We start from the raw sequence: 13310 nt of genomic DNA on the forward strand, positions 1-13310 counted from the left end.
CAGTGAGCTCTACCTTCAGATCTTTCTGTTTCTGAAAAGACGGAACTTTCTAGTTCTGATGCAGATTCTTATTAAATCACTCCATTGCCTTTAAACTTACTCTAGGGCCCAGGTAGGCCTTGGGCTTGTGAGGATCAAAGAACAGTGAAGCAAGGAGCACATCACTGGGCATGGTGGTGCACACCTGTAAACCCAGCACTTGAGAGGCTGAGGATGAGTATCAGGAACTCGAGATCACCGTTGACTACATAGCAAGTTTGAGACCAGCTGAGGCTACATGAGACCCTGTCCCAACTACATAGATAAATAGACAGACAGACAGATATAGGTAGGTGATAGGTTGGGCATGGTCCCATCACTCAGGAGGCTGAAGCAGGAGGATCAGTACAACCTCAAAGCTAGCTTGGGCTACAGAATGAAACTGTTTAAAACATACAGAAGGGGAGAGGGAAAGACAGGGATAGGGGAAGAGAGGGAGAGGTGTGTGTCTGTAAGATGATCCCTTGAAACCAGGGGTTTGAGATCAACCCCATTGCTAAAATTCCTTCCCAGAGGAGACATAAGCAATGTCTACTCCTCCTAAGGTCTCAGTGACAAAATGAGGCATGATTCCTCTCAAGTTCACGCTGGGGAACCAATGAGTTATCGGGCTTCCTTGCACAACCTAAGTGAGTGGTCACTTACAGGGGTGTGACATTCTTTCCCAAACAAGCCTCACCTGGAAAGCCTTACCCAGCTGGGATGAGGGCTTCCCCAGAGGCACATAGATAAAGTCCCCTTCTGGTCTTCCCAGGACAGCACAGGGTTGCCAATTCGCTAGGGAGCAGTTGGCTACTCAGGGTTGGGGGAGATAATATAAACTGTCAACAAGCCCAGCTGGGGTGATCTTTTTACAGGGGTGGGGCACAGCTGATTGCATCAAGATGGCAGTTGCTTGGCTGAAAGGACAGTCACACATAGCACACTTGAACAACATGGCGAGAACTATCTGCGAAAATGAAAAGCGTGGACTTTGGTCACTGTTGTGACAAAAATCAACTTAAGACGGAGGGGGACAGTTTATTGTGGGTAAAGGCATTCGAAGAGCTGGTGACATGGCATTCAGTCAGGAAGCAGAGAGAGAGATGGATATGGTGTTCTGCTTGCTCTCTCCTTTTCCTTTTTATTCAGCCTGGGGCCTCGTCCCATGGGGAGAATGTCATCCACACTCAGAATGGGTCTATCCTCCTCACACCTAACTGGAAACACCTTCATGGACAAACCCAGAGCTATGTCCTCTAGACAATTTCAAATCCCAGCAAGCTAACAAGAACAACTGTGGTGATTTGAAAGAAAATGGTCCCCAAAAGGAATAGCACTATTAGGAGAGGTGGCCTTGCTAGAGGAAATGTGTCACTGTGGGCTTGGGTTTTAAGGTCTCTTTTGTTCAAGCTTCCCTCGGTGTGACTGTCAATCGACTTCCTGTTGCCTGCAAGATGTAGCACTCTTAGCTCCAACACCATATCTGCCTGCACGCTGCCATGTTCCCTGTCATGATGACAATGGACTAAATCTCTGAAACTGTAAGTGAGCCACCTCAATTAAATGTTTTCTTTAGAGTGAGGTAAACCCAGACCCAGAAAGACAATTATCACATGTACTCACTCATAAGTGGTTTTTAAACATAAAGCAAAGAAAGCCAACGTACAAATCACAATCCCAGAGAACTTAGACAACAATGAGGACACTAAGAAAGACATACATGGATCTAATCTACATGTTAAGTAGAAAGTAGAAAAAGACAAATTTTCTGAGTAAATTGGAATTTTGGGTACCTTGGGGGGAGGGTTGAACGGGGGAGGGGAGAGGCAGGGAGAGGAGCAGAGAAAAATGTAGAGCTCAATCAAAAAGGGAAAAATGTTTTCTTTATAAGAGTTGCCATGGTAGTTATATCTCTTCACAGCAAACTAAGACACCAGTCATCACATAGGGGGACATATTATTTACCAGTAGTAGCCTATGTATGCATAAAGATTGTTGGGGAGGCTTGGGATGCAGCTTTGATTAAGTATTCACCTAGCAGGTATCAAGCCTTTGATTTTATTCTCAGCACAAGAAATATTAAAAATATACATTATCTGGGAGGATAAATGTTACCTAGCATCTGAAATTTTCTTCCATAAATATATAAATGTAACAACCACACCATTTTTATCTCTTTGACAGCCAATAATACGTTTTGTAACCCAGGATTATTGACAAAGCTGTGGTGAAATCAGTCCGTACACATTCATGCTAGCTCCTCCTTGCTCCTTACTCTTGCTTGGACTTGCCGTGTCCATGTATGCCTCAGGGACTTTGTACCTGCTGTGCCCTCTACGTGAGAGAACCTTTGCCAAAACAATCACGAGGCTTACTCTTTCTATCCCAACTAGGATCCCTGTTCCCTGGCCTCCCTTCAGTGAGGCCTCCCAGACTGCTTCCTCACACAGCTTCAAACATCACATATATACCCATTTGCTTCAGTGTTCAAAATGATCCTTTATGGGGCTAGGGAGACGACTAAGCAGTTAAGAGTCCTTGCTGCTCTTGCAGAGGACCTGGGTTTGGTTCCTAGCACCCACATGGCAGCTCACAACCATCTGTAACTCCTGTAACTCTATCCCAGGGGATCCAATGCCCTCTTGTACCTCTGCAGTCACAAAGCATGAATATGGTGCACATACACATATGTAGGCATTCATACACACTAAAAATCAATAATCTTTTTAGAAAGGCTAGTCCTGATAGAATATGCCTTTAACTCCAACACTTGGGAAGCAGAGACAGAGGCAGGTTGATCTCTTTGAGTTCCAGGACTGGTCTACACAGTAAGTTCCAGGCCAGAAAATACTACATAATGCAACCCTGTCTTTTAAAAAAAAGAGAGAGAGAAAAAAAAAGATGTTTTTCTTCCATTCCACTAAGTCAGCATTAAGCTAATTTTTTTCTGGAAAAGACAGATGAGTAAATAACGTAGGCATTGAAGGCCATATGGTCTCCTAAGTAACTCCTTAGTTCTGCACGAACAGCCATGAGCAGTCCACAAACACACACACTGACCGCATTATGGCAGAAACGTACAGGCACTGAAACGTGACTTTCCTTCAGTTTCCAAGGGTCACAAAACAGCTCTCATTTAACATTTATCCACTGGAGATGTGTACACACACGCATGCATGTGCCTATATTTGCATGTGCACAAGCGCCCTGGCTCTCGTGTGGAGGTCAGAGGACAACTTAATGGGAGACAGTACACTCCTTCCAAACAAACGCACTTTGTCAGGCTTGGTGGCAGGTGCACTTACCTGCTGAACAATCTTACCAGACCAGAAAATGCTATCTTCTTTCGATTTTTTTAAATACTTTAGAAATTTGCAAAACGTTTTTAGTCCAAGGACCACCCAGAAGTAGGACCAAAGTTAGACCATTTTTCTCTCTTGTACGGAAGCACTATGATCTGTTTGGTCCATGGCTCTATCTATGGCAGTTGGGACATTCACTGCTCTATTCCCAAGCTCACAGTCACTGCTGAGTAAGTAAATGGGCATGTGACTGGGTTGAGTGCAGAGTCACTGGAGGAATGGAGACAAGAGGGAACAGATGAGAAAGAACACAGTTCTACTCGTAGCCTCAGTTTACCCCTGCCTTCACTTCAGCTTGTTTCTTCCAATAAATCTTTGAGAAATATCAGAAGGTTCAGACCAGGGTTTCATTCAGCATCTTTATTCTTCCCTTTGAGCCCCAGGATAACCATGACAACAGCTTCATCTAGAAAGTGAGAACTATGTTGGGTAAGAACCCTTCTAAGGACCTGGCCTCCCCTCCTCCTCTCATGGGGTTGGCAGTAGAAGTAAGACAACCCTAGGGAGAAGGAAAGTGGACTACTCTACAGCCTCGACTATCCCCATTTCTGGCAGCAATGTTAATAGAGACCAGCCACCTCCACATCCCACACAGGGGGAACTCAGGAAAGTGACTTGGACGCCCTCATATACATGCCTGTGAACATGGGGACTGAGTGAGGCAGGCCAGGCCAGGTCAGTGTCCAGACATACGGCTCTGGCCTGTGGCCCAGTTGGCAAACATAAAGCCCAGACTGATGGCCATGAAGAGGACTCCCAGGATGCCAAAACACAGGGCCTGTGAGCAAGAGGAAGAAAAGGTGGAGTTGGCCAGGATTGCCCACCAAAGCATTCCTGAGAATGCTCTTGAACACCTTTCAGGCAAAGCCCCATCCATTCCTGGCCCTCCTCTATTCTCCTGGCCCTCAAAGCAAGCATCTATTCCATCTTTTCAGAGCCTTCTGGGAATTAATTCCCTCCATCATCTTTTCAGAGTGTCGCTGCCTCTCTCCCCAGTGGTGCTCCCTCCATCTACCTGAAGAAGAGCCCTCGCTCTGTACTAGTCCTCTCCCCACTTTGCACTGCTGGACAAAGACCCTGGAGATTCAAAAATGCTAGGGAAGCCCGCTGCAACTGAACCACAAGTTCAGCCTACCAGTCCCTTCTAGAGTGTTCTCTCTCTTCCCAAATGTTGCTTGTGTTCTATCTATTCTATCTACTCTACCCCTTCTGATGACAATCACCTTCACTCTTTCTCACAACCTGTCCCTCTTCCTGGATGCTCCTTCCTCTCCCAACTTCATCTGGATAATGCTCCTTTCATTTCTAGCCCTCTTGGAGCAAGTAGTTGCTCTTCAGAATGCTACTTCTTTCCCCAGCACTCCTTCCTGAGAGACTCACCTGGATCTTGGGCCAGGAAAATAAGGGTTCCACCTCGGAAGGAACAATACGTAGATAGAAGACACTGGGAAGGATGAAGATGAGGCTAGGGGCTGAGGTGGACCCTGAAGGACAGAAGGGGACAGCAATCAACCTAAGTCTGAAGGCAAGGCCCATATTAGCTAGGTCAAGGAACTGAGGTTGAAGATACTGACCAATAAACCCAAAGATATCTCGGATGGTTGGCACACAAATGACAAGAACATTGACCAAAATCAGCAGGATCAAGGCTATGGCCACATGTCGTGGCCAACTGAAGGCCTTGCTTGGGAAGAGCAGCTGCTGCAGGGCTCGGCGGATCTGCAGGCAAGGAAGGGCAGGACAGGGATCAGGACTCACATGCTGTTCCCTCTGGCATGTGATCCTGTCTGTTTCTACTCGGTCCAAGATCCTTGATTTCCTACCCCACTATCTATGCCTTCAGCCTGTCTGGCCAGGTATCCATGCCTCTACCTCAACAGGCCACGTCTCCTTTTACTATATGACTCTATCCTTGCTTCCACCACTACGGAAATCCTGTCTCTTCTTTTGTTCATCTCCACCTCCCCCTCTGACCATTACCTATCCTTTTACCCTGTCTGAAAGCCCTGCCTCTCTCACTATCTGACTATCTCTACCACCCTGTCCCTTCTTTATTTGTGGTTTTTGAGATAGGATCTCATGTAGCCCAGACAGGCCTCAAACTCAACACTGTAGCTAAGAACGACCTTGAACTCCTAATCCTCCTGTCTCTACCTCCAGAGAGCTAGGATTACAGGCATGCACCACTATATACTATTTAATACAGTGCTTGGGATCTCACCCAGGGCTTCATGTACGTTAGGAAGCACTCTGCAAACAGAGCTACATACCTGACTCCAGGTCCCCTTTTGTCCAACCATATATTTTTGCCTTCTCTTTTCACCAGGCCCGTTCTTGTGTATCTATTTCTGCTCCCTCCACCTACCCATCTGCTAATATCTCCACCTTCTTTCCAAACATCCAAGTTTCTTCCCTCTGCTCATCCCCTTATTCCTTCACTCCACAGGCCCTCCTTGCCCCCACTCACAGGGAAAAGCACAACCGGCACAGTCAGGGTTACAGCAAGCAGCACAGCCAGACGCACACAAAGAATGAGCAGATCCTCCTGGGTATACATTTCCAGCATCTCTGCCTTCACAGTGCCTGGTACACAAGATAAAAGAACACTAGGCTCAGTGGCCCAGAAACCATGACACATATGATGATAAAGTCTACACACATGATGTTTACTCTACTTTTTGAAAACTGATGGGCCTGAGGTCCCAGAGGGCAAAAGCTCAGAGGCTTCTGCCCTTGCCCAGGCTCGGACTCTACACCCACCCATGGCCTCAGCCACACTCACTGTAGAAGGTCAGGTATCCAAAGGTGGCTGTGAGTCCATACATGATGAACATAGCCCCGATGGACATGTTGGCCACAGCTTGCATCCTGCGCTGGGAGGGCCTGAAGTGTATAGATCATGAAATTGTCATGGCCATACCCTTGAACTTGTGCACCCTCAAAACTGGCTCCCACCCTCCAGAGTCTCCCTCCTCCTAGGACTAACAATGTTCAACTGGTACATACTGACACTCTATCTCTGCCTCCCTTGGGTAACTAGCCAAGCCTCCCCATCTGTCCATCTATATCTCTGCCCCATGACCATCTCTGCCTTTTCCTCCCATCTGACATCTATACTGCCCTCTTCTGTCTGATCCTCTAAAAACCCCAGTCCTGCCTCCCTTCTGTCCACCTGTCCCTCTCCAGCCATCGGATCATCCTTGCTTCCTCGACCTCATCTTTGGAGACCGTCACCTCTTCCATCTACCCATCTGATCCCTGCCTCCCGACTCTGTCCACTCACATTTATTCTGGGTATTAGAAGAGTGTACTACTTAAATCCAGTCAGTAAATAGTCACTTCTCTGCATCCCTCAGGTTTCATAAACACTCCAAATCCCTCCTTTGTCAAAACCAGCCACCCTCAAGATACCATACAGGGGTTGCTACAAAGACTGCCAGACATTATGGCTACTACCCCCCTCTAGATGGCTGATCACAACGCCCCTCTACTCTCTACTCACCGGCATAGCTCTGTGTAGATGGGCAGCACCTCAGGGTGGCAGACAAAGGCAAAAGCCATAATAGGGACCGTGTAAGACATCTGGGGGAATGGGGCATGAATATAGAATTAGAACCCTTAGAGTAGTCCCCATTACCTTTGAAGTAGGGCACATGACACAGCCCCCAAAGCCCAGTACTCTGATCTAAAAAAAAATTGAAATGTTGGGATAGGGCAAGAGGGCCCAGTGTGGTACAAGCTCCTACCTGCCTGCATACCTACCTGTGAGTCAACTGTGAACAGCTTGGCCTCACAGCTGCTGTTAAACCTCTGGATGGGAGGCTGTTCACCCCCCACTGCTGTGTCATTGTGGCTCACATCACAGCCAAGCTGGAACTTCTTATAGATGACCTGGGTATCCCGAGTAAGGAAACAAAGTTGCAAAGAAGGTTTTGCCTATGCCTCAGTGTCTCAAACTCTCCCCACCGCCTCCTGCCATTCATGTCCTTGGTAACTTACCGAAACGAGGAAAAACAGCATGCAGGTCAGAGAGAGGCTGCTTGTATACCCCAAGTAGCCTACAAGAAGTGATAACAGAGCCTTGGAAACCAAGGAACCCGGTACACTGAACACCAAAGCCTTACTCTGTCCTTCGAATACGCTTCCATTTCCACCTGAACCAACCGCCCTCTATAGAAAACTCCTACCAATCTGCTAAAAGCCAAATCAGACAAGCCCTCCCCACCCTCTCAGCATTCCATAACCATTGAAAATGTCTCTTTTTTCAGACTGGCAATATAGCCCAGTGGTATTACACTTGCCTAGTCTGTGTGCACTCCTAGGTTCAGTCTCCAGGACCAAAACAAAAACAAAATTAATATGGGAAATAATAAGGGCTTTTTCTACTTGGTGCTCATGCTCTGACCCCTGCCACCCAATGACCAACCCAGGAAGCCTCCTTACCCAGGTGTTTCATGAGAGCCAGAGGCAAGATGATTAGAAAGCTGACCATGATGATGAGGAGGTTTCCCTTCAAGAACCAGTCCCTGGGTAGACAAGAAGATTTCAGCACCCACATCAGATGGCTCGCAAATGCCTAAGTTTCCCTTCCTAACTTTCAGTTCTGACTTTCTCTTCTGGCCTCTGGGGCCACCGTGCACATACATACATTCCAACAAAGATCTAAACCAAGTAAATATTTTTTAAACTTAGGACTGTGGAGATGACGCGGTTGATACAGTGCGTCCTATGCAAACGTGAAGACCTGAGTTTGGATGCCCAGTTCTCAGGCCACAGTGCACGGTGGAGGTGGAGCCAGCAGGATGCTGTGGGCTTCCTGGCACACTGGTGTAACCTAATTGGTAAGCTTCAGGTTCAGTGAGAAATTTCATCTCCAAAACATAAGGTAAAGAGAGATAAAAGAAACACTTGAGACCAATTCTGGCCTTTACACGCATGTCCACACATGTGCACATACATAAGAACATACACATACGCCGAGCGGTGGCAGCACATGCCTTTAATCCCAGCACTCAGGAGGCAGAGGCAGACAGATCTCTGTGAGTTTGAGACCAGGCTGGTCTATAAGAGCTAGTTCCAGGACAGGCTCCAAAGCCACAGAGAAACTCCGTCTCGAAAAAAAAAAAAAATAAAGAACACACACATACAACACAAACACCCTTTGAGTGTCTATGTTCTGGGCACTCACCTTTTCTCTTTCTATCACATAAACCGAATTGAATAGAGTAAATGTTGGTTACATACACGAGACTTAATTGTAATTGCTATGGCAGAGGGACGTCTTTCACTGGTAAAAGCACTTGCCTGGCATATGCAAAGGTCCCAGGTTTGAACTCCAGCGAGGTGTAGAAAAAAAAGAAAACTCGGACATACCTAGTCATAGTTGGATGGTCTCAGAATCAAGCCAACCATTTCACAGGATACACACAGATAATAAAAAACAAACACTTATTCAGCTTGGCACATAAAACTGTCAGACAGGCACATAAAACTATCCCAGAGTTTAACTGACAAAACCGCACATGTATACCAAAGTCCATAGGACTACTAAGTAGAATAAGAGCTGGTCCCTAAACATACAAATATGTATGTCAAGATATACAGAGGCTAGCCGGGCGTTGGTGGCACATGTCTTTAATTCCAGCACTGGGGTGGGGGGGCAGGCAGAGACAGACAGATCTCTGTGAGTTCAAGGCCAGCCTAGTCTACAGAATGAGTTCCAGGACAGGTGCCAAAGCTACAGAGAAACACTGTCTCAAAAAATAAATAATACACACACAGAGGCACTAGGCCAAGTGGTGCAAGCTGTAATCCCAGCCCTTGAGAAGCTAAGACAAATTCCAGGCCAGCCTGGGCTACAGAACAGAACCCCATCTCAGAAACATATATAGAAAGTCAGACATGGTGGTGCATGCCTGTAATCCCAGTACTGGGCGGCAGCTCTCTGTGAGTTCAGTGTCAGACTGGTCTACAAAGTGAGTTGCAGGACAGCCAAGGCTGTATAGAGTGACCCTCTCTCCAAACAACAACCCAAAGGTATGCAGAGGGAGTCAGGAGTGTGTAGTTCAGTAGCTGAGCACTTGCCTGGTACACATGAGGCCTGAGGTTCTATCCACATTTAAAAAAAATACAAACAAAAAGAGGCAGAAAGATGTATGCAAATGAAGAAAAGCACAGATGTATGCACAAATGAACATGCTTGGAATCCCACTGTATGTATAGAAAATAACTGGGAGGCTGTGCCAGTAGTATGAATCTGGATTCTAACAGTCTGAGCATATACATGGTTGCAGCCACAATCAAGAGGACTTCCACAGTTACAATTCCCTGAGCACACACACACACAGCCTGAGAGGATCTGCTACACAATAATCGCCAAAGCAAACAGGAGATGGAGTTGACAGAGCGCACATAGTTGACACGACACACAGACCACTAGAGTCAGCAATCACACGTTTAGAGCTAGATAGAGCCCAGCAGCCTGATGGACCCTGAATTAGTTAAACAAGGAAAATGAGAGTAGCCAAGTGTCAAACACATATGGTTGGGATCAATTGCAGCATACAGGACCCAGCTGTTATCCATCACATGGCTGACCAGAGAGAATCAGCCAGTACAGCAGTCAAATCCAGAGTCCACATCTACTCTATCTGTACGGTCACACACACATATGGTCAGCATCAGCATATACCAGGCATACAGAGACCGCTGCCAACCAGAATCAGCCTGGAGAAGTCTCAGAATCAGCACATGGTCTACCATAGTCCTGTGGAGAGCTATAGTCACATGTAATATTGACTCCTAATACATGGGCATCATAGTCTCGGTTAACCTGAAACGGAGCCCCTGGGAGCCAGGTGGACAGAGTTAGAGATGATTGCTGGAACTCACCAGGTAGAGTCCCGGTCAGCCAGGGAGATTTCATGTACTCACCCCTCAGGGTCCATGCGCAGGAAGGTGCCAATAACCAGAGGGAGTTCAGATTTGATGATGAACAGGTAACTGGACATAGCTGGTGCAGATGGAGACTATTTAATCAGAATTCCCGCGCCCCTCCCCCGCCTCCGACCACCCAGAGAAAAGCCCACCTCATTCCACCCTCTTCCCCCTAGTTGACCCTCCCCAAGTCCTCACCCCCAACATTGTGCAGACAGATGATGACGGCCACCACTACTTTCCCAGCAGGCCCGAATGCCCTCTGTCCCAGCTGCTCATAGGCTCGGATGCCTATGAAGGGGGAGGCAGGAAAGAACAGCCTGTGAGTTTGGGGAAGCCAGGCTAGGTGAGAGAGGTGTGCTTTCGCCTGTGACTGACAGAGGATTCAGGTGAGGACTGTGCAGCTTAGGGTAGAATTTCTGAGTAGAATCCAGCAGATGGTATCTGAGGCCAGGGAGACATTAAAAGCTGAGAGTGAAGTGTTGGGGTTTTGGAGGCAGACAATGGACTGAGACCATGGAGGGAGAGAATCCTGGAACCATGGACATCAGGGGTCTGAGGATTTCAGAACTGGTTTCCAGGTTAAGAAGACCCAAAGACTGAGGGATGGGAGTTAGAGGTGGAATGGAATAGTCTAGGAGTGGCCTGGTGGGGAAGGTCTGAGATCAGACTACAGGATGGGTATTAGGAATTGGGAGGTGATGATCTAGGAGCCCAGATAAAGACTGAGGGCTAGGGTTGAATATGGAATCTGTCACATGGAGAGTTGAGTGTGGGAACTGAGGTGCTGAGTTTGGGGTCTGAGGTCAGAGTAGTCATGCCCAGAGTCAGATTTGAATTGCAATCAGACATTAGGAAGTAGATCTGGGTCTGGAGCTCAAGATCTGAGCTGGTCTGGATTGGAAGCTGGAGTCTGAGGTCCAGAGAGGATGAGATGAAAATGGGGACCTAGGACGGAGTCTCACCGACAACACTGGCACAGGTCAGCAGGAGGTGGATCGAGTAAGAGGACAGGAGGGCGATGCACAGCAGCAGGGCCCTGCAAGACGGGGCAGAGCTCAGACTTGGCCCAGGCCTCCCATTTCGCCCACCACACCACTGACCACCCCCCAAAGGCTACCTATAGACTCACAGAAAGAAGATGACTCCCGTGTGGGCCATGGCATAAGCCAGCCCCAGGATGCCGCTCCCCATGATGGCATTGCTGAGGTTGAACACGGACATTCCAAATGATGTCTTCCCCTCAAACTGTTGGCAAGGGGCAAAGTCCAGCACATATCGGGGAGGGGGGAAATGGGACAAGAGACTAGAGCTGGAGCCAGGGAAGGAAGGGCGAGAAGATTAAGACAGCTGAGAAGGGAGACATCCAGGAGGAATGATGGGAAGCAAGAGAAAGCTGAAAGAGAGAGTCCATGGGAAGAAACTGGAAACATAGCTTCCAAAAGGAAATGTAGGAGAAAGTCTGGAGGGAGCAGTTGGAAATGCAAGGGGGCTGCCGGGGAGGATCTGAAGATAAGAAACAAAAGAAAAGAGGAGGGGGAACAGTAGGGGGCACAAAGCCGAAGAGAATATTTAGGGAGAGCAGTCAGTAGGCAGGGGCAATAGGCAAAAAAGGAGAGAAAGTAGGTAACAGAGAGAGTAGAGCGGGAGTACTTGGGGAAAGGGAGTATCTGGAGATGGCAGCGACTAAGGAACCAATAGCTGGGGCAGGGAGATAGCTAGGCAGGAGAGCAGCTAGGGAGGAGAAGGAGTTGGAATTAAGATAGGGGAGGTGAGACTTCAACAGATCCTGTGGGCTTACTTACATCCATGAACTGGACAGGTTTCCTCCCAGAAGCAGTACCATGGGTGGGCAGGAAGCCCTCACGTTCCTGCCTGTAGCTGGATAGATGGGGCAGGAAACCAGAGGCTCATGAAAATGTAACCCCGACCTCTCCCCACAAACCTCCTTGGAGTCCCCCACTCACCCCTCAGCACCCGCAGAGAGCGCTCCGTTCATCTTTGAATCCTGCATTTCCATCCTGCTGGCAAAGAAATGGGATAGGAGGGTCAGGAATGGAGCAAAGGGACTAGAAAGTGAGGAGGGTTAGAGGAAGGGGAGAGGAGACTGACGGATGTAAAGGCAGAGCAATTGGCCAGAGAGAAAAACCGGAACAGAGAGAAATGAGGGGCAAAGGAGAAAATGGAGAGTTGAGAAAGGTAGGAGAGAGAGAAAGAGAGATGAAGATCAGAGGAGGAGAAACGAAAACAACCTCTCAGAAAGACCCGGAGAAAAGAAGGCAAAGAGAGATAAATAAAGGGAGGGAGAGACACAGAAAGATACAGAGAGACCCACCCCACAGCACATGAAATGGCCATTTGGAGTAGGAAATAGACTTTCCTCCCACAAGGCGAACTCTGTCTCTCACGGTGTCTGCCTTTTTCTGTCTCTCTCTGTCCCTGATCTCCCGCCCCCACCTCCCTCCGGCTGGCTCTTAGCAGGGACACGTGTCACCTGTCTGCCCCACCCCTCCTAGCGCCGCCCTGCCCCCCAGCTTAGAGACCCCAGCCCCAATGCTGCAAACTGCTTTTACTTGCAGTTCTAAACATCTTCGCCAGAGACTGCAAATTGAAGTACCCCTCTTCCTGGGACAGAAATGACTGACCCATATGCAAGTGTGACTGGGTGCTGGAGCGCTTTCAATCCTCAGGACTGAAACTGACCCAGGGACTCCCACTGAACTTCCCTTCTAGGTTCTAGAGGAATTTTCTATGAACCCCCCTGTCAATTCTGAAACTCTCTTCTCCTGGAAGAAATAGTTTGGGAGACATTTCCAGACTTGGAACACTTTCTGGGCTTGGAGTACTTCAGAAACCAGTAAGACTTTAAATATTTTCCCCTCCTGATAATGAGCTGCCAACAAGACCCAAGTCCCCCTCCCAGGTCCTCACGTGTTTCTCAAGGTGAGAGTGGCTTTGCAATCTCCATGGGAACCTGGAAAGTCTGTCTTT

The 13310-nt window shown here is 48.0% G+C and overlaps 1 protein-coding gene across 1 annotated transcript; it reads right to left on the bottom strand.

Moving 5' to 3' along the window:
* Positions 1-3728: 3728 nt before the first annotated feature.
* Positions 3729-12749, bottom strand: Slc38a5 (solute carrier family 38 member 5). The gene is made up of 16 exons (XM_038316711.1): positions 12655-12749; positions 12287-12340; positions 12125-12200; positions 11452-11567; positions 11285-11358; positions 10518-10610; positions 10317-10395; positions 7827-7909; positions 7383-7441; positions 7146-7274; positions 6886-6965; positions 6166-6266; positions 5851-5966; positions 4958-5102; positions 4764-4867; positions 3729-4161 (listed from the first exon to the last, which is right to left on the bottom strand). Exons 1-16 carry the CDS (start codon positions 12675-12677, stop codon positions 4060-4062), a joined length of 1434 nt encoding a protein of 477 aa, XP_038172639.1. The 5' UTR covers positions 12678-12749; the 3' UTR covers positions 3729-4059.
* Positions 12750-13310: the final 561 nt, after the last annotated feature.

This window comes from Arvicola amphibius, chromosome X (assembly GCF_903992535.2).
Source record: "Arvicola amphibius chromosome X, mArvAmp1.2, whole genome shotgun sequence".
NCBI classification, from domain to species: domain Eukaryota; kingdom Metazoa; phylum Chordata; class Mammalia; order Rodentia; family Cricetidae; genus Arvicola; species Arvicola amphibius.

Coding starts and splice junctions, on each gene's coding strand:
- Slc38a5 (XM_038316711.1), bottom strand. CDS start 12,677: ATGGCCATTTCATGTGCTGTGGG. Junction 6,966..7,145: donor TGTTCACAGTTGACTCACAG/GTAGGTATGCAG, acceptor CCATTCCCCCAG/ATGTCTTACACGGTCCCTAT. Junction 5,967..6,165: donor TGGATACCTGACCTTCTACA/GTGAGTGTGGCT, acceptor CTTGTGTACCAG/GCACTGTGAAGGCAGAGATG.